At 42.8% G+C, this 19,652-nt stretch overlaps 1 protein-coding gene across 2 annotated transcripts in view; it reads left to right on the top strand.

Moving 5' to 3' along the window:
* Window positions 1-19,652, top strand: part of DNAH10 (dynein axonemal heavy chain 10) — a 161,177-nt gene that overhangs the window by 39,852 nt on the left and 101,673 nt on the right. For both annotated transcript variants that reach the window (XM_055550810.1, XM_055550808.1), the window contains 12 exons: window positions 758-930; window positions 1,987-2,138; window positions 5,822-5,986; window positions 6,574-6,781; window positions 6,920-7,076; window positions 10,324-10,800; window positions 10,968-11,126; window positions 13,027-13,143; window positions 13,227-13,329; window positions 14,781-14,959; window positions 16,878-17,089; window positions 19,174-19,327. In XM_055550810.1, coding sequence (XP_055406785.1) covers window positions 758-930; window positions 1,987-2,138; window positions 5,822-5,986; window positions 6,574-6,781; window positions 6,920-7,076; window positions 10,324-10,800; window positions 10,968-11,126; window positions 13,027-13,143; window positions 13,227-13,329; window positions 14,781-14,959; window positions 16,878-17,089; window positions 19,174-19,327 — 2,256 coding nt within the window. The remainder of the gene's footprint in view (window positions 1-757; window positions 931-1,986; window positions 2,139-5,821; window positions 5,987-6,573; window positions 6,782-6,919; window positions 7,077-10,323; window positions 10,801-10,967; window positions 11,127-13,026; window positions 13,144-13,226; window positions 13,330-14,780; window positions 14,960-16,877; window positions 17,090-19,173; window positions 19,328-19,652) is intronic.

Here is a 19,652-nt window from a genome sequence, read left to right as displayed (position 1 = left end):
AACTGCAGGTGTATGCAGTTATTCTTAAGTCCCATAGAATTTCTTTGTATTTTGTTCCTGGAGGAGAAGTGTGTCCAGGTGCAAGCATTGCAGCAAAGGGTCCCAGGTCCCAGCCTGTCTCAGTTTCACGGGATTCATCCTCATCTTTAGCACAGGGCCCAGCATATACCAAGTGCTCAACAAATTAAATGTTAACAGTGAGGAAGGAAAGACCTGGGCCTGGCAGTTTCAGATCTATGGTCTCCTAAGTTCCAAAGTAGGTACTAAAATGAGTGAAGAGGCCAGGCAGAGCTTATCAGGAACTGGATGGCTTGTGTCCTATTCAAAAGGGACAGCCGCTCCCCAGCTTCAGTCTATTCTTGTCATTTATCATCAGCTTTTCCTATTTTTTGAGGGACGCCAGATTTTTGGATTTTTTTTCATGCAATTGCCCAATTTTCAAATGTGAGTGCTAAATCAAATTCTTTAAAAACTCTGTTTACCCAAGTATGTCTTCTTCTTCTTTTTTTTTTTACCATATTATTATTATTATTATTTTTAATTTTATTTTATTTTTAAACTTTACATAATTGTATTAGTTTTGCCAAATTGCCAAGTATGTCTTCTAGCTTAGTTCTGGTCAGCTCCCTGCTCTGTCAGGGCAGCAAAACCCCTCCACTGATTTTTTTCAAATTCACATTTATAACTCGGGTTGCGTTGATCTGATTGCTTTGTGGACAGCCCTTCTCACTCTTATGAAACATTGTCTCCCCCACAGACTTCTGCCGCTGGTGATGATGCCACAAACCCTGACAGAGTGACTGCTTTCTCAATCAACTTTTCACCTGCTCTCAGGGAGATTATTAATGAAACAAAGTACTTGGAACAGCTAGGTTTCCCTGTCCCCGAATTAGCAAGGAACATTGCCCTCCAGGAGGACAAATTTCTTAGGTAAAAGGATTCTTCTTTTAAATCAATGGTCAGCACTTCTTATCTTGGGACCCCTTTACACTCTTCTAAATTATTGAGAACCAGCCCCCTGCCCATACCAGGGCTTTCATTTTTGTGGATTTTATAACTATCAATGTTTGCCGCATTAGAAATGAAAACTAAGAAATATTTAAAATTTGTATTAATACATTTGTCTGAAGTAGTAAAGATAAACATTTCATGTTAACTTAAATAGCACTTTTATTTTTTTTTAATTAATTTTCATTGGAGTATAGTTGATTTGGGGGCTTCCCTGGTGGCTCAGATGGTAAAGAATCTGCCTGCAATGCAGAAGACCTGGGTTTGATCTCTGGGTTGGGAAAACCCCCTGGAGAAGGGAATGGCAAACCCACTCCAGTATTCTTGCTGGAGAATTCCATGAATAGAGGAGCCTGGTGGGCCATAGTCCATGGTGTCGCCAAGAGTCAGACATGACTGAGGAACTTTCAATATAACTATAGTTGATTTATAATGTTGTGTTAATTTCTGCTGTACAGCAGAGTGAATCAGTTATAAATGATTATACACCAGTTACACATACATGCTTCCCAGGTGGCGCTAGTGGTAAAGAACCCACCTACCAGTGAAGGTAGATGTAAGCGACATGGGTTCCATCCCTGGGTCAGGAAGATCCCCTGGAGGAGGGCTTGGCAACCCACTCCAGTATTCTTGCCTGGAGACTCCCATGGACAGAGGAGCCTGGCAGGCTGCAGTCCATAGGGTCACAAAGGGTTGGACACGACTGAAGCAACTTAGCACGCACACATATATACATACTCTCTTTTTTTAGATTATTTTCCTGTATAGGTCATTACAGGGTATTGAGTAGAGTTCCCTATAAATAACATTTTGAAATTAAAAAGTAACCAATATTTTCCAAAAAGGAAACTTTTTGGGAAGAGTGACATTCTTTTAAATTTTTAGTCTGGTCATTGGTCTTTTGTAACGTATTATAAGATTATTGAGCTTTTTTGAGCTCCATTTTTCTGATGTCAGTGACTTTCCTGTAATGTACAGGTACACGGATGGGCTACAACGTATGTTGGATCATTATCACATGCTCACAGGAACATTAAACGAGGCAGAGTCTCTTCTTCTTGATGACCATTCCCAGGAATTATTAAGAGTGTTTAGATCTGGATACAAGAGGTTGAACTGGAACTCACTAGGTAATAAATTCATCTATCTATTGCCTTTTAGACTTTGGGATGCAATCATTCTTTTAGATTGTCTTAGTTGAATTACAATTTTTGTACATTTGTGAAAGTGAAAATCGCTCAGCCATGTCTGATTCTTTGCGACCCCATGGACTGTACAGTCCATGGAATTCTCCAGGCTAAAATACTGCAGTGGGTAGCCTTTCCCTTCTCCAGGGGATCCTTCCAACCCAGGGATTGAACCCTGGTCTCCCGCATTGCAGGCGCATTCTTTACCAGCTGAGCCACAAGGGAAGCCTGCGTGTACATAGATATGGTTAACAAACCATGCTTTAAAAAAAATATTTATTATTTATTTGACTATGTTGGGTCTTAATTGCAGCACGCAGGATCTTCATTGCCTCATATGGGACCTTGTGGCACATGGACTCTCCAGCTGTGGCTTGTGGACTCAATAGTTGCAGTTGATGCCCTGGCTTCTCTAGTTGTAACGTGTGGGCTAAGTTGCTCCATGGCGTGTGGGGATCTTAGTTCCTTGACCAGGGATTGAACCCGTGTCCCCTGCATTGCAAGGCAGATTCTTAACTACTGGATCACCAGGGAAGTCCCTAACAAATATATTTTGAGCATGATGTGCAGGGTTTTGTGTATGCTTAGTCGCTCAGTCGTGTCTGACTCTTTGCAACCCCACGGACTGTAGCCCACCAGGCTCCTCTGTCCATGGTGTTCTCCAGGCAAGAATAGTGGAGTGGGTTGCCATTCCTTTCTCCAGGGTTTTGTGTAGTGATTGCTTTTATTTGTTCTTTTTTTTTTTAAATTTTATTTTATTTTTAAACTTTACATAACTGTATTAGTTTTGCCAAATATCAAAATGAATCCGCCACAGGTATACATGTGGTCTTTTTTTGAAGTTTTAAAATGACAGACTCCGTTTCATTAATAGTTCTAGGACGGTTCAAGGGATTAATATCCTATTGGGTGAGTCATGTAGTCTGTGCTTTTTGAATAAGTGTCCATTTCATCTAACTTGTCAGATTCATTGTGAGTTTTTCTTATTGTACCCTTATTATCTTTATAATACCTGTCTTTAGTGGTCCCTCCTATTTAATTCTGGGTATTGTTAACTTGTATCTTCTCTCTTTTTCTTTTCAGTCCTGCTAGAGATTAGTTTTATGGAAGCCGTTTGTTTCATTGATTTTATCTGTTGTCTTATTATCTGTGTTCAATTTTATTAATTTCTGCTCATCTGTATTATTTCCTTCTGCTTGATTTGGAATTTATTTTACTTTTTTTTTTTTTAGAGGTTCTTGAGGTGGGAACTTAAACTGATTTGATATTTTTCCTCTTTTCTAATGTATGCATTTGGTACTATTTCCCTTTCAGCACTGCTTTAGTTATGCCCCACAAATTTTGATAGTTGTATTTTAATTTTTATTCAATTCGATGTATTTTTAAAACTTCCTTTATGACTTCCTCCTCGACCCATGGATTATTTCGAAGTGTGTTATTTAGTTCCAGAGATCAAATTGCCAACATCCGCTGATCATGGAAAAAGCAAGAGAGTTCCAGAAAAACATCTATTTCTGCTTTATTGACTATGCCAAAGCCTTTGACTGTGTGGATCACAATAAACTGTGGAAAATTCTGAAAGAGATGGGGATACCAGACTACCTGATCTGCCTCTTGAGAAATTTGTATGCAGGTCAGGAAGCAACAGTTAGAACTGGACATGGAACAACAGACTGGTTCCAAATAGGAAAAGGAGTATGTCAAGACTGTATATTGTCACCCTGCTTATTTAACTTCTATGCAGAGTACATCATGAGAAACGCTGGACTGGAAGAAACACAAACTGGAATCAAGATTGCTGGGAGAAATATCAATAACCTCAGATATGCAGATGACACCACCCTTATGGCAGAAAGTGAAGAGGAACTCAAAAGCCTCTTGATGAAAGTGAAAGTGGAGAGTGAAAAAGTTGGCTTAAAGCTCAACATTCAGAAAACGAAGATCATGGCATCTGGTCCCATCACTTCATGGGAAATAGATGGGGAAACAGTGGAAACAGTGTCAGACTTTATTTTTCTGGGCTCCAAAATCACTGCAGATGGTGACTGCAGCCATGAAATTAAAAGACGCTTACTCCTTGGAAGGAAAGTTATGACCAACCTAGAGAGCATATTCAAAAGCAGAGACATTACTTTGCCAACAAAGGTCCGGCTAGTCAAGGCTATGGTTTTTCCTGTGGTCATGTATGGATGTGAGAGTTGGACTGTGAAGAAGGCTGAGCACCGAAGAATTGATGCTTTTGAACTGTGGTGTTGGAGAAGACTCTTGAGAGTCCCTTGGACTGCAAGGAGATCCAACCAGTCCATTCTGAAGGAGATCAGCCCTGGGATTTCTTTGGAAGGAATGATGCTAAAGCTGAAACTCCAGTACTTCGGCCACCTCATGCGAAGAGTTGACTCATTGGAAAAGACTCTGATGCTGGGAGGGATTGGGGGCAAGAGGAGAAGGGGATGACAGAGGTTGAGATGGCTGGATGGCATCACTGACTTGATGGACATGAGTCTGAGTGAACTCCGGGAGTTGGTGATGGACAGGGAGGCCTGGCGTGCTGGGATTCATGGGGTCGCAAAGAGTCGGACATGACTGAGCGACTGATCTGATCTGATTTAGTTTCTAAGTGTTTGGAGATTTCCCTGTTATCTTCCTGTCGCTGATTTATAATTTGAGTCCATTGTGGTTGGAGAACATACTGAGTATAATTTCAGGTCTTTTAAATCCGCTGAGGTTTGTTTTATGGCTCAGGGGATAGTCTATTTCAGTTAGCTGTCTCTCCCCCTTTCAGAGTCTTATGCTTGTTTTATGGATAATGTTCATGGTCTTAGCTGTATTTAGCAGGAAGAATAAGGAAAAGTACATTCTTCTTCCTTTACTTTTTAAAAAATAAACAAGGCATTTTTGTTTTTCCTTTTTTTCCTTGTTTTTCCTTTTTTGCCCTTCCTCCTAATTCTCTTCTCTTGCTCCAAATCTTCTTTTTCTTTGTCATTTCCTTTTTTCCTCTTTCTCCCTTTTCCTTTGTACAGAGAATGTGTGTTTGGACCGTGGACTCCAGAGCAAAACCCCTGGGTTAAATACCTAGTTTCCACCCACATGACTCAACCTCTCAGGGACTCCGCTTCCTCATCTGTAAAATGGGCATAATCTTTGTACTCTATTCATAGGTTGTTGTAAGGATTCGATGATGTAATAAACATCACAGGCTTAGGCTGTTGCCCGATTAATCATAAATTCTTAATTCGGGTTTACTATGCGTGTTCTTGCTGTTTACTTTTCTAAGCAACAGGCCAGAGGAGACTGCAGGCACAGTGGCATGGGGTGGAGGGTTCAGGTTGCCATGGCAATGAGAGGACAAGAGGGTTGGACTTCTTTATCCTCATGGTGCTTCAGATACAATTATGCTAAAATGTGAACAGAAGAAATGTATCGTTTGGTTGATTCTGAGCACCTGCTCTTTGTTCCAGTCCCCAGGGACTAAGTGGATCTTTGTCACTTGGAAGACCCAAGGGGATGGAAGGAGCAGGGTCCTTCCTGTGAAGGGATGTGGTATTAACATTACAGTTGTTGGTGGGAGGGATGTGGAAGGAAGTGTTGAAAGCCAAGTATCTTTCTTTTGTTCTTTCTCTCCAAAGGTATTGCTGACTACATAACCCGGTGCAAACAGGCCATTGGGAAATTTGAGTCCCTTGTCCACCAGATTCATAAGAATGCAGATGACATTTCTTCCAGACTTACTTTGATAGAGTCCATAAATCTCTTTAAATATCCAGCACCTAAAAGTGAGGACGAACTCCCAGGTAGATCTGGCTTCTTTTTTCTTTTGATTATGGGAGGAAAAGTCTCTTGGTCATGATTGTGCACACACACACACATTTTATTCCACAAATGGAATAAAACCATGCCTCACGATCTCAGGCAATTACTTGAAAACATAATGGGTAATTCTTACTCTTTGTCACATTTTATGTATTGCTTAGTTTTACAGATTCCCGAGTCTATGAAGATTAACGGTTCTTTTGTCAATAACTCTGTGACAGGAAGGTGAACTGTGTTTTTATGGACTCACAGTAATTTGTTCAAATGGTATTTTAAACGTTCTTGGACTTAGTCAACAAGGAATTCAGGACTAGTTAACAAGCATTTCAAGGCAAGCAAGATTGCCCAAAGACATAGCATGCACAATCAGCATTCAACCCCATGTGGTCATGTATTTTTTGCTTTGGATGTGTCTTGCTTTGGATGGTGTTGACTTGTTTTCTGCTTTTGGTCAAGATTAGAGGCTGCTTTCGTATTTGCGAGATACACAGCTCATGTTTGGGTTGCTTTTTGAGTAATGTCCTTTCCCGTGTCCATGAAGAGCTTTAACAGATGTCTTCCGCTGCAGGCGTCAAGGAGTTCTTTGAGCACATTGAACGAGAAAGGGCCAAGGATGTGGACCACATGGTCAGGTGGTATCTTGCCATTGGGCCTCTGCTGACCAAAGTTGAGGGGCTGGTCATCCACACCAACACGGGCAAGGCCCCCAAGCTGGCCTCCTACTATGAATACTGGGAAAACAGAATCTATGAGGTCCTGACAAAGCTCATCCTGAAGTGAGTTAATCTTCGTATTACATGTTGTAAAGACAGTGTGTGTGGGGAATTCCTTGGCAGTCCGGTGGTTAGGATTCTGTGCTGTTGGATCTATTTCACTCTGCTGAGTCCTGAGTCTGTTTTATTGACCCCTCCTAGGAATCTGCAGTCTTTTAATTCTTTAGTCCTTGGAAACGTCCCTTTGTTCCAAACGGAAACCATCCTGACGGCTCCAGAGATCATTCTGCATCCCAATGCAAATGAGATTGACAAAATGTGTGTTCACTGTGTCCGAAACTGTGTGGAGATGACCAAGGTAAGGGCGTGTGTGTTATTTCCCGGGCGGTCCCTGGCTGCAGAGAGTTAGGCCCACCAGCTGTGGACAGGTGTGACCCAGAGTTACCAAACGCAGGTCTGACTGCTCGATTCTCAAGAGCTAAAGAGGCCAGGTTGGTGAAAAGCAACGTTTGTTTTATTATGGATGCTGGTAATGGGGATGAGGGGTGAGTGGAGGAGGGTGGACACCTGTCCAAAGGCCTAACCCCCCTCCCCACTGACAACCAGTGGGCAAAGAGCTTTTATGGACAGAGGGAGGGGGCTCCATGCAGAAACAGCACAGTCAGCTCTGACAGTCATTTTGAAATTGTCTTCGGTCGTCTGGCTGGTGTCACCGTGATTGTTTTAAGTATAGTTAATCTTCAGTTCCACGGTCAGTTTGTTCCCGTTTCCTTGAGGCCGGTTCTCAGAATTGTGGCGGCTCATGTCATGGCTACAGTCTGGTCATCATGTTGTTAACTTCTTCCACCTGGTGGGGGTTTCATTATCTATAAGACAGCTCACAGAATTGTTGTTCAGTCTCACAGTCGTGTCCAACTCTTTGCAACCCCATGGACTGCAGCACGCCAGACTTTCCTGTCCTTCACTATCTTCTGGAGTTTGCTCAGACTCATGTCCATTGAGTTGATGATGCCATCCAGCCATCTCATCCTCTGTCACCCCCTTCTCCTCCTGCCCTCAATATTTCCCAGCATCAGAGGCTTTTCCAATGAGTTGGCTGTTCCCATCAGGTGGCCAAAGTATTGGAGCTTTAGCTTCAGCATCCAGAGAGTACTCGGGGTTGATTTCCTTTAGGACTGACTGGTTTGATCTCCTTGCAGTCTGAGGGACTCTCAAGAGTCTTCTCCAGCACCACAGTTCAAAAGCATCAGTTCTTTGATGCTCAGCCTTCTTTATGGTCCAACTCTCACATCTGTACATGGCTACTGGAAAAACCATAGTTTTTACGAACTGGACCTTTTTTGGCAAAGTGATGTCTTTGCTTTTTAATACTCTGTCTAGATTTGCATCTTTTAATTTCAAGGCTGCAGTGATTTTGGAGCCCAAGAAAAGAAAGTTTGTCACTGCTTCTACTTTTTCCCCATCTATTTGCCATGAAGTGATGGGACCAGATGCCATGATGTTAGTTTTTTGAATGTTGAGTTTCAAGCCAGCTTTGTCACTCTCCTCTTTCACCTTCATCAAGAGGCTCTTTTGTTCCTCTTTACTTTCTACCATTAGAGAGGTATCATCTGCATATCTGAGGTTGTTGGTATTTCTCCCAGCATTCTTCATTCCAGCTTGTGATTCACCCAGTCCAGCATTTCACATGATATACTCTGCATATAAGTTAAATAAGAAGGGGGATGGTATATAGCCGTGACATACTCCTTTCCCAATTTTGAACCAATACGGTTTTAATTGTTGCTTCTTGACCTGCATACTGGTTTCTTAGAAGACAAGTAAGGTGATCTGGTACTCTCATCTCTTTAAGAATTTTCCACAGTTTGTTGTGATCTGCATAGTCAAAGGCTTTAGTGGTCAATGAAACAGAAGTAGGTGTTTTTCTGAAATTCCCTTGCTTTCTCTATGGTCCAACAAATGTTGGCAATTTGGTCTCTGGTTCCTCTGCCTTTTCTAAACCCACCTGTACATCTGGAACTTCTTGGTTCACTTATTACTGAAACCTAGCTTGAAGGATTTTGAGCATAACCTTACTAGCACATGAAATGAGCACAGTTGTAAAGTTCAGTTAGTTCAGTTCATTTACTTAGTCGTGTTTGACTCTTTGCGACCCCGTGGACTGCAGCATGCCAGGCTTCCCTGTCCATCACCAACTCCCAGAGCTTGCTTAAACTCATGTCCATCAAGTGAGTGATGCCATCCAACCATCTCATCCTCTATTGTTCCCTTCTCTTTCTGCCTTCAATCTTTCCCAGCATCAGGGTCTTTTCCAATGAGTCAGTTCTTCACATCAGGTGCCCAGAGTATTGGAGCTTCAGCTTTAGCATCTGTCCTTCCAATGAATATTCAGGACTGATTTCCTTTAGGATTGACAGGTTGGATCTCCTTGAAGTCCAAGGGACTCTCAAGAGTCTTCTCCAACACCACAGTTCAAAAGAATCAATTATTCAGTGTTCAACTTTCTTTATGGTCCAACTTTCACATCCATACATGACTACTGGAAAAACCATAGCTTTGACTAGACAGACCTTTGTTGGCAAAGTGATGTCTCTGCTTTTTAATATGCTGTCTAAGTTGGTCATAGCTTTTCTTCCAACGAACAAGCGTCTTTTCTTGCTTCATGGCTGCAGTCACCATCTGCAGTGATTTTGGAGACCCCCAAAATAAAATCTCTCACTGTACCCATTGTTTCCCCATCTATTTGCCATGAAGTGTTGGAACTGGATGCCATGATCTTAGTTTTCTGAATGTTGAATTTTAAGCCAGGTTTTTCACCTCTTTCACTTTCATCAAGAGGCTCTTTAGTTCTTCTTTGCTTTCTGCCATATGGGTGGTGTCATCTGCGTATCTGGGGTTAATGCTGTTTCTCTGGGCAATCTTGATTCCAGCTTATGCTTCATCCAGCCCGACATTTTGCATGATGTACTCTGTATATAAGTTAAATAAGCAGAGTGAAAATACATAGCCTTGATGTACTCCTTTCCCAATTTGGAACCAGTCTGTTGTTCCATGTCCAGTTCTAACTGTTGCTTCTTTGGACAGTTTCTCACCTGGGAGGCTCATCTTCTGGTGTCATATCATTTTACCTGTTCATACAGTCCATGGTTCCTTACTAGCAAGACTTATTGCTGAATATGATATGTACTGTTTTGTGTGCTGTGTTTAGTTGTTCAGTCATGTCTAACTCTTTTCAATCCCATGGATTGTGGCCTGCCAGGCTCCTTTGTCCATGGAGATTCTCCAGGCAAGAATACTGGAGTGGGTTGCCATGCCTTCCTCCAGGGGATCTTCCCAACCCAGGGATCAAACACAGGTCTCCCACATTGTGGGAAGATTCTTTCCTGTCTGAGCCACCAGGAAAGCCCATGAATACTGGAATGGGTAGCCTATCCCTTCTCCAGGGGATCTTCCCTAGCTAGGAATCGAACTGGAATCTCCTGAATTGCAGTCAGATTCTTTACCAGCTGAGCTACCAGAGAAGCCTATGACATGTACAAAGGGAGCAAAATAGATACTAAAGGATTGTCTTCTCCCCCGCCCCACCCTGATTCTTATTTTGTCAGCATTTTGTTCGCTGGATGAATGGCAGCTGCATAGAATGCCCCCCACAGAAGGGAGAGGAGGAAGAACTTGTTACCATCAGTTTTTACAATGATATCTCTCAGAACCCTCAGATAATTGAGCAGGCTGTTATGATCCCCCAAAACGTCCACAGGATTCTGGTCAGTCTTATGAAGTATCTGCAGAAATGGAAGCGCTACCGACCTCTCTGGAAACTGGACAAAGCCATTGTGATGGAGAAATTTGCTGCTAAGAAGCCTCCCTGTGTTGCGTATGATGAGAAGTTGCAATTCTACGCCAGGATTGCCTCTGAAGTGATGCACCACCTCTTGATCAAGGATGAGCATTGCATCCGCCTTCAGCTCGGACCCCTGGCTAACACCGTGCAGGAAAACGCCAAGTCCTGGGTGGTTTCGCTCGGAAGACTCCTCAATGACTCAGCCAGAGAGGAACTCAATAACCTGCATGAGGAGATAGAGGTAGTGGATCTCAGGTCTTCTCTGAAAGTCCAGTGCATTGTCCATTGTGGGACAGAGCCCCAGGGTTTCTCTAAAACTGCTTTCATTTCAAGGAAGTCAGGGCTTCATTCAGCACTGTATTTTTCCCCCTATGCTTATTTAGTGTCCCTTTGAACTTTCTTTTATAGTCCCTGAACAAAAACCTGAAGAAGAGCCCCAGTACCCTCGAGGATCTCAAGTTTGTGCTTGCAACCATCGCAGAAATCCGAAGTAAATCTTTAGTCATGGAACTCAGATACCGGGACGTGCAGGAGAGGTACCGCACCATGGCGATGTATGGGCTCTTTGTAAGTGAACTCTTTACTTCTTTCCCTTTTTCTTTATTCGCTGTTCTCTTTATTTATTTATTTTTTGGCTATGCTGGGTCTTCATTGCTGCAAGGGCTTTTCCTAGTGGTGGCAAGCAGGGGCTACTCTCTAGCTGCGGTGCTTGAGCTTCTCATTGTGGCGGCTTCTCTCGTTGCAGAGCACAGGCTCTAGGGCTTGCGGCTTCAACAGTTGTGGCATGTGGGCTCAGCAGCCGTGGCTCCCAGGCTCACTAGCTGTGGTGCACGGGCTTAGTTGCCCCTTGGCACATGGCATCTTCCCAGACCAGGGATCGAACTGTTGTCTCCGGCATTGGCAGGTGGATTCTTTACCACTGAGTCACCAAGGAAGCCCCGAAGCCCCTTTCTTTTTTCTTGATGTTAATTTTCTTTAATAAATCAAGAGCTATTGCAAAAATGAAAAAAGTGGAGGAGAGAGATAAGACAATAAGAGAAACTGGTAGAAGATGACAGTTCAGTTGTCTTTAAGTTTGTTAAACATGGGTTTCAAAGACCTTCAGAAAGCCCATGGATGAGTTTGAGGGTTGAGGGTTTCAATCTCCTTGAAATTATATGTGAAATTTTGCATGCCACGCATTACATGATACACAAAAAGGAGTCCACTGGAAAAACAAAGTAGAAGGGAGAAACAAATAGCTGTTATAAGCCAGCATTTGCATAAAATCTGTATTTCAACATTTTCATCACTTGAGTGCTTTTATCGCCCAAATGCCCCTTAGCCTTGCCTGCAAGCTAGAGATTCTCTCATCAGAAAATGCACAGTGGGGACTTCCCTGGTGGTCCAGTGGTTAAGAATCTGCCTTTCAATGCAGGGGACACAGATTCCATCCCTGGTCAGGGTACTAAGATCCCACATGCCCTGGGGCAACTAAGCCCATGCCCCGTAACTACTGAGGCTGGACACAGCAAGGAAGATCCCCCATGCCTCAACTAAGACCCAATGCAACCAAAAATAAACAAATGACTTAAAAAAAAAGAAAATGCACAGTAGTGGTGATCACTTCGTAATGTATAGAATAATGAATGCCTATGTGTGCATCTGAAACTAACATAATATTGTAGGTCAATTATACTTCAGTAAAAAATAATAAACACAAGAAGAGGAACTTTTCCTTAAAAACTGTCCGTTTATCCTGAGATACAGTTTATATAAAAAGGGCAGGTTAAATCCTTGATTCTTGATCTGTATTTACATGTTTTCAGAATTACAATTTGGTTCCCTCGCACCCTCCAAAGGAAAAAGAAAATTGTATAGAGTGTGCGAAATTTGTATTTTTATAATTAAAGTCAAAATGTTCAATTCTGTCTCTTGTTCTCTTTATTAAGTAGAATCATTTAAGGTTCTATATCTTAGAGCTCCATTACTATCTGCTTATATTGTCTGTGTGTCTCTTGATTTCCTCCATGTCATTCGTATCCTTTTCATTCTGTTATTTCTGATTCAGTTCTGGACATCATTTATGAAAAGTTGTAAAGAGAATCAGAGGCCTCTCATGATGCTATGTTTCATCAGAGGAGATTTATTTTTGCTTTCGACAGCACAGCTGGGTGTGTTAATGGGTCAAGATAACCTTATTCAAATCAGATGAAGTTGATTTGAAGCTCAGTTTTACTTTATGAATGACTTATCTCTCTAGGTTATCTCTCTCTCTACCTACCTATGTTATCTATCTCTTATAAAAATTACATTCTTCTGATTTTTATTTGGATTATAAATATCTTTGTATAATTCACAACATCTGTTCAAATGGCCTATTCTACTGTTACCCAGATGCAGAAATCCCAGGACAGTAGCCTTGACCAGAAATTTCAGTTCCAAGCCTGCTTGTCATTTATTATTTGTACTTTTTTTTTTTTTTAAGCCTTCTGATGCAGAGAAAGAACTGGTTGACAACATTGAGAGCATGTGGTCAAACCTTTTCAATGATTCGTTGACTGTGGAGCATGCTCTGGGAGGCATAAAGAGAATGTTCACAGAGGTACCTTTAAATGCTTCACCTTCTGAATATAGATGTTGAAAAATACCCAGTGGGCTCAATTAACGCAACCCCGCTTTCCTCAGCTTACTCGAGGTGAAATACTAAACTACAGACAGCAGATGGAGGATTTTGCAAAACGGTTTTATCGTGAAGGCCCTGGTTCTGTAGGTGACGATCTTGACAGAGGTAAGGATATCCACATTGGTCTGACTGGGGCATTTGAAGACATTCTGCTTAAGAATTTTGTGGGGAGATTGGATGGAGTGGTGGTTTGCAAGCTTGCCTGTACACTGGGTTCCTCTGGGGATCTCTAAAGATCGCTGCTCCCTGGGGACCAGGTTCACATAATCTGATTCCACCGATCTCAAGGGTGGTTTGGACATCAAGGTTTAAAAACATTTTTTAATTTATATATTATTATTTTCTAATTTTTATCTGCAGGTGAGTTTTCTCTAGTTCTGGTGAGTGAGGGCTCCTCTTGTTGAGGAGCTCGGGCTTCTCGTTGTGGGGGCGTCTCTTGGTTGTGGTGCTCAGGCTTCTTGTTGTGGGGGTTCCTCTTGTTGAGGAGCTCGGGCTTCTCGTTGTGGGGGCGCCTCTTGTTGAGGAGCTTGGGCTCCAGGTGCACCAGCTTCAGTGATTGCAGCACGTGGGCTCAGTAGTTGTGGCCCACGGGCTTAGCTGCTCTGGAGCCTGTGGGATCTTCCTGGGCCAGGGATCGAACCTGTGTCCCCTCCATCGGCAGGTGGATTTTCAACCACTGGACTGCCAGGGAAGCCCCTGGACATCAAAGTTTTTAAAAGCTCCCATGGGGATCCTAATCTGCAACCCAAGTTGAGACCACTTAGAGCAAGAATGCTTAGGAGACAGAAGTTTCTCACTGGAGGCGCTTGCAGTAACTGGTTTTAGTTAAAATGATGGAGAGATAAAGTCTGGTCATTCTACATTTGTCTTCCCAATTGGCTTTTATGGCCGATGTGATAATTTTGCATATTTTTCATGATTTCTAATTCAATTTTGTATACCTTAAGATTGTATGTATTCCAACACTTGCCTGCCTGCTTGTGAATTTTATACAAGCATCTTATGCTAACAAATCACTTCTTATCTATCAAAAAAAAGTATGTATTCAAAATGAACTTATTTACAAAACAGAGTCACAGATTTCGAAAACAAACTTATGGTTACCAAAAGGGAAAGGCGGTCAGGGGAGGGAGGAATTAGGAGTTTGGGGTTGTATTCACTACTATACATACAATAGATAATCAATAAGGACCTACTGTATAGCACAGAGAACTCTACTCAATACTCTGTGGTAACCTATATGGGAAAAGAATCTGAAAAAGAATAGATACATGTGTAACTGAATCATTCTGCTATGCACTGAAGGTCACATAACATTGTAAATCGACTATGTTGTTCTTGGTCACTAAGTCGTGTCTGACTCTCTTGCTACCCCATGGACTGTAGCCTACCAGGCTCCTCTGTCCATGGGAGTCTCCAGGAAAGAATACAGGAGTAAGTTGTCATTTTCTACTCCAGGGGATCCTCCCAACTCAGGGACTGAACTCGAGTCTCCTGCATTAGCAGGTGAATTCTTTACTACTGAGTATAAATTTATTTATTTACTTATTTATTAGGAGTAGAACTTTTAGCCACTTTCGATAAAGAGCTGATGAAACATGAAAAGAACCGTCAGGAGCTGGCTAATGCTGAGAAGCTTTTTGATCTTCCAATCACGATGTACCCAGAGCTGCTCAAAGTGCAGAAGGAAATGAGCGGACTGAAGGTGATTTACGAGCTCTATGAAGGACTGAAGGTAAGCATCCACCCACAGGTTTGGTTTCCATGGAGGGAATGTGGCTCAGTGGACTTTGAGGTCATAGTCATAAAGAGCCTGGGGCAGATTTCAGAGAAACTCGCACTTTAGATCTTGGGAGGAGGTGATGGGGGGTGACTGCTAATGGGTACAAGGTTTCCATCTGGGGTGTGGAGAGAGTTCTGGAACCTGATGGGTGTGTGATGGCTGCCTAACACTATGAATGTCCTGCTTTCCACTGTACATATTCCTGGTAGAAAGCAGGTCGGTGGTTACCTAGGGGTGGGGTGGAAGGAGAGGGGTGGGAGGGGGTGATTACAGAGCGGCAGGAGGAGACCACAGAGAGGGATGGTGATGGATACGTTCATTATCTAGATGGAGCTGATGGTGTCACAGATGTGCACACATGTCAGTTGTACACTTGAAATACGTGCAGCTTTATCGTACACTAGCAAACTCTCCATAAAGCTTCAGAAAAACAGAGAGAATGGGGAGAAAGGCATTAGAAACGCCAAGTATAGACGATGTTTCCAGTGAGTCTTGTTACAAAGAGAAGCAGAGAAATGAGGACTGGTGGGTGAAGGGGATGTGAGGTCAAAATAATTAAAACATTTTTCTAGTTTATTAATTTTTTGGCTGCCCTGAGTCTTCATTGCTGTGCACAGGCTTTCTCTAGTGTCTCCAGAGAAGGAATACATGGACTCAAGAGGGAAAGGAGGAGGGTGGGGTGAATTGGGAGACTGGGATTGACATATATACACTGGTGATACTATGTATAAATCAGAAAACTAATGAGAATGTTCGGTGCAGCACAGGGAACTCTACTCAGTGCTCTGTGGTGACCTAAATGGGAAAGAAATCCATAAGAGAGGGGATGCTGCTGCTAAGTCACTTCAGTCGTGTCCGACTCTGTGTGACCCCATAGATGGCAGCCCACCAGGCTCCCCCGTCCCTGGGATTCTCCAGGCAAGAACACTGGAGTGGGCTGCCATTTCCTTCTCCAATGCATGAAAGTGAAAAGTGAAAGTGAAGTCGCTCAGTCGTGTCCGACTCTTAGCGACCCCATGGACTGCAGCCTACCAGGTTCTTCCGTCCATGGGATTTTCCAGGCAAGAGTACTGGAGTGGGGTGCATTGATGTATATATATAGCTGATTCACTTTACTGTACAGTGAAACTAACACAACTAAACGACACAACTAACACACAAATATAACACGGCATACACATCATAAAGTAAATATACGCCCATAAAAATTAAAAAAAGAAATCACCGGACACATATTACATGAATTACCATCATTTCCTGTCAAACATGTTTCATGATTCAAGCAACTCTGTCGAGCCTGGATGTCACAGGTTGCAAATGCCAACCACCCAAGATGGTAAATTGTATGTAAGACAGTACTTTTTACATTCAATCTCAGGGAGCTACAGCACAAAGTCTTTTCTTTATGATAACTAAGCAGGAGTATCTAAGTTGCTGGTATTTTGTAACCTTAGCTTCTTTTGTCAGAAAAGGATAGCGCTTGAATGAAGTGCATATTTTAAGACCCCTGTGATTCCCTGAGTTAAGAACACTGATTTCTGACATCCTGCTTTTCTGTTTTCCCTGAAAGAAAGAAAGGCATATTTTTGGATCCCACACATTCTCAGATACAGCCTTATTTTTGTGCAAGAATACTGGAGTGGGTTGCCATTTCCCTCTCCAGGGGATCTTCCCCACCCATGGATTGAACCTGCATCTCCTGCATTGACAGGTGGATTCTTTACCACTGAGCCTCCTGTTGTGGGGAAATGGATGTTAATATTTGGAGAGAAACAAGCATGCCAAGGGTTAAGAATGTGCTCTCCCTTCCAACCACCTTTGAGTTTCCAGACCAGTCTTGTTGATGGGACTATTTCTTGTTCATTTCCAGGTTGCGAAGGAAGAATGGTCTCAGACACTCTGGATCAACCTGAATGTTCAGTTTCTCCAGGAAGGAATTGAAAGTTTTCTCAGGTCCCTCAGAAAGCTGCCCCGTCAGGTCCGAAATTTATCAGTGGCCTACCACTTGGAATCGAAAATGAAGGCATTCAAAGACTCAATTCCCTTACTTCTTGACTTGAAGCACGAGGCTCTAAGAGACAGGTTGGTGGAGGAGCTTTTACTTTGAGATATGTCTTTGCTCAGATCTGATGACAAAGAACAAGATTCCAGCAGCAATACAGGGCTGGAAATATACAAGTAATATTTTTCTATATAATATTGCTTCTGTGTAAAAGTCCCATTAAATTATCAACCACAGGGATTCTTCTATATCAACTCCCACGCTAGACCTGGGATGAGAGAGAGAAAAACTGGATTCTCCTTCCTGACCATCTCTTTGTACGACAAAACCTAGTGATTCTATGCTTACTGCTTATATGCTGGGTACCTGGTGTTCTGCCCATCCACTGCCATGTTTAGCTGCCTTGTTCCGTTCATTCCATATACATCAGACCTTAAACGTGGGCAAATGTGAACCTTCAGAGGAGGCCAGATTGGGTTAAGAGCAGCGCAGCTTGGTGCTCTGTCTGTCTTGTTCCTTCTGTTTGAAGTAGCTGCTTTTCTTTATCGTGCTGTGTTTTTTTCACAATGCTTGAAACATCTGACGGTTATTTAATTTGTAGATTTGTTGTATCGATCACTGCTTGTCTCCCCAAGTTGGTAGCAGTGTTCCCGAGGGCAGGGGCCTTACCTTTGAGCCACTCTGAGCCCCCAGCTGCCAGCCCACTACCTGAAGAGAGTTAGTAATTACTGAATAGTTATCAAACACAAGCATGCTCGTAAATTACAACAAGGTATCAAATAGGCTGAGTGATCCAGAGAGGCCAGGATCACCCGTCTAGAGACCATGCAGAAACAGTTACCGATAAATGAAAAGTGTGTTTTCTTAGGTGGTAGTTAAGATGAGGCATCTAAGAAAGTATCTTCTAGATTAGGGGTCTCCCAGGCCCAAGGCAATGGCACCCCACTCCAGTACTCTTGCCTGGAAAATCCCATGGATGGAGGAGCCTGGTAGGCTGCAGTCCATGGGGTCGCTAAGAGTTGGACACGACTGAGCGACTTCACTTTCACTTTTCACTTTCATTGGAGAAGGAAATGGCAACCCACTCCAGTATTCTTGCCTGGAGAGTCCGGGGATGGGGGAGCCTGGTGGGCTGCCATCTATGGGGTGGCACAGAGTCGGACACGACTGAAGCAACTTAGCAGCAGCAAGCCCTGGGCCATGGACTGGTACTGGTCCCGGTCCAGATAGAAATCACACTGCACAGCAGTAGGTGAGCAGCGGGCAAGCGAGCAAAGCTTCATCTGTATTCACAGTTGCTCCCCATCGCTCTTATGACCGCCTGAGCTCCACCTCCTGTCAGTTCAGCGGTGGCCTTAGATTCTCATAGGAGTGTGAACCCTCCTGTGAACTGCACATGTGAGGGATCTAGGTCTCGTGCTCTTTATGAGAATCATCTCCAAACCATAACCCACTCCCCACCCCTTAGTCCATGAAAAAATTGTCTTCCACAAAATTGGTCCCTGGTGCCAAAAAGGTTGGGGACCACTGTTCTAGATGTTGTTTCCTGGGTTTAATTCTGGCAGCTAATGGGATTTTGGAAAACTGTGGACATACATATAATTCCAATAATGTCTTCATGTTTCCAAATTCCATTACAAGAAGTGATTATAATGGGATTTATCCTGTGGTTGAAGACAGAAAAGTGAAAGTGTTAGTTGCTCAGTCTGTCTGATTTTTTGTGACCTCCATGGGTTTCCCTGGTGGCTCAGCTCGTAAAGAATCTGCCTACAATGCGGAGGACCTGGGTTCAATCCTTGGGTTGGAAAGATCTCCTGGAGAAGGGAAAGGCTACCCACTTCAGTATTCCGGCCTGGAGAATTCCATGGACTGTATAGTCCATGGGGTTGCAAAGATTTGGACATGACTGAGCGACGTTCACATGGACTGTAGTCCGCCAGGCTCCTCTGTCCGTGGAATTCTCCAGGCAAGAATGCTGGAGTGGGTTGCCATGTCCTTATCCCAGGAATCTTGTTGACCCTGGGATCAAACCCGGGACTCCTGCCTTGCAGGCAGATTCTTTACCGTCTGAGCCACCTATGAAGCCCTTGTTTGAAGAGGGAATAATTAAACCCATCACTAAACTCAGTAGACATAAAGATTTTTGATGTGGATGCACCTTCAGGCATTGGAAAGAGCTTATGGAGAAAACGGGCGTGATTTTTGAAATGACTGAAACATTCACCTTGGAAAACATGTTTGCTATGGAACTTCACAAACACACGGATGTTCTCAATGAGATTGTGACGTCGGCCATTAAAGAGATAGCCATTGAGAAGGTAGGACTATTTTTAGTTATAAAACAGGCTAGAAAAAAAAAAAGAATTTTTTTTTTATTCAAAGAGAAAGCCTGTTTGTTCTGGTACCTGTTATGTTTGAATAAGAAAGTATTATTTGTTCTAGAAATAGAATTTCTGCCTCAGTTAAATATTTTAATTGTTCTTATAGTTTCACTTTCAACTTATTTACTAAAGAAATAATGTGTTCAAGATAGAAAACTGAGAAAATAAACAAATCACTCATAAATTCCACCACCTGAAGATAAATTATTAACATTTGAGTGTACACTCTTTAATGCTTTGAAATGCCTATGCAGGGAATTCC

Source organism: Bubalus kerabau, chromosome 16, assembly GCF_029407905.1.
Source record: "Bubalus kerabau isolate K-KA32 ecotype Philippines breed swamp buffalo chromosome 16, PCC_UOA_SB_1v2, whole genome shotgun sequence".
Classification (NCBI taxonomy): Eukaryota; Metazoa; Chordata; class Mammalia; order Artiodactyla; family Bovidae; genus Bubalus; species Bubalus kerabau.
This window is presented reverse-complemented; position numbering and strand designations above follow the sequence as displayed.